Source organism: Hipposideros armiger, unplaced genomic scaffold, assembly GCF_001890085.2.
Source record: "Hipposideros armiger isolate ML-2016 unplaced genomic scaffold, ASM189008v1 scaffold_224, whole genome shotgun sequence".
Taxonomy (NCBI): domain Eukaryota; kingdom Metazoa; phylum Chordata; class Mammalia; order Chiroptera; family Hipposideridae; genus Hipposideros; species Hipposideros armiger.
This window is the reverse complement of record NW_017731574.1, coordinates 2,056,995-2,057,732: the sequence shown is the minus strand read 5'-3', so window position 1 is coordinate 2,057,732 and position 738 is coordinate 2,056,995. Positions and strand designations below refer to the sequence as shown.

General features: G+C 55.1%; 1 protein-coding gene across 2 annotated transcripts in view; it reads left to right on the top strand.

Moving 5' to 3' along the window:
* The window catches only part of ACSF3 (acyl-CoA synthetase family member 3), an 88,666-nt gene that overhangs the window by 9,906 nt on the left and 78,022 nt on the right, over positions 1-738 (top strand). For both annotated transcript variants that reach the window (XM_019654550.1, XM_019654551.1), the window contains exon 2: positions 368-523. In XM_019654550.1, coding sequence (XP_019510095.1) covers positions 368-523 — 156 coding nt within the window. The remainder of the gene's footprint in view (positions 1-367; positions 524-738) is intronic.

Genomic DNA, 738 nt, shown 5'->3' with positions numbered 1-738 from the left:
CAGGGCCTGTCAGAGCCAAAATCACTCCTCTGACCACCTGGGAGGAAGCCGCCAAGAGTTTTTGCAGAGGTCATAGGACCCCAAATCAAAGACCCCAAATCAAAATGCAACTTGGCTAACTCCCCTGACTATGGCTCTATTCTCCAGTGTGGGTATAAGCAGGTAAACCACAGACCCTCAGTCAGAGCCTCGTCATTTTGTTACCATCTCCTGTAGATGCCCTAAGGATGGGGCAACAAAGAATGAGCCTTCATCCCTCTCCTCCCCTCCTCCTCTCCTTTTCCTGTCAGCTGGGGAGGCCGCCTCTAAGCTCCCCCATCTGCATGGTGGCTGCCCTCCTGTCTGAGGCCGCGCTGTTGTCCTACAGGTGACGGGGCTGGTCCACAAGTGGGCGTGGACTAAAGATGACGTGATCCTTCATGTCCTTCCACTGCACCACGTCCATGGCGTGGTCAACAAGCTGCTCTGTCCACTCTGGGTGGGAGCCACCTGTGTGATGCTGCCGGAGTTCAGTGCCCAGCTGGTAAGTTGGGGATGGGCCTTTGGCATGGGCAGATTGGGCACCTGCGGACCAGGCCCCTTCCTCTGGAGTGTAGACTTCACCAACTGGGCAAGTTTCCTGTTGCCGCTGTAATGAATGGTCCCAAACTGGGAGCTTAAAGCAGCCCAAGTTTATTCTCTCACAGTGTGGAAGTCAGAAGTCCAAAATGAGCCTTAGGGGGCTAAAGCCAAGGGGTC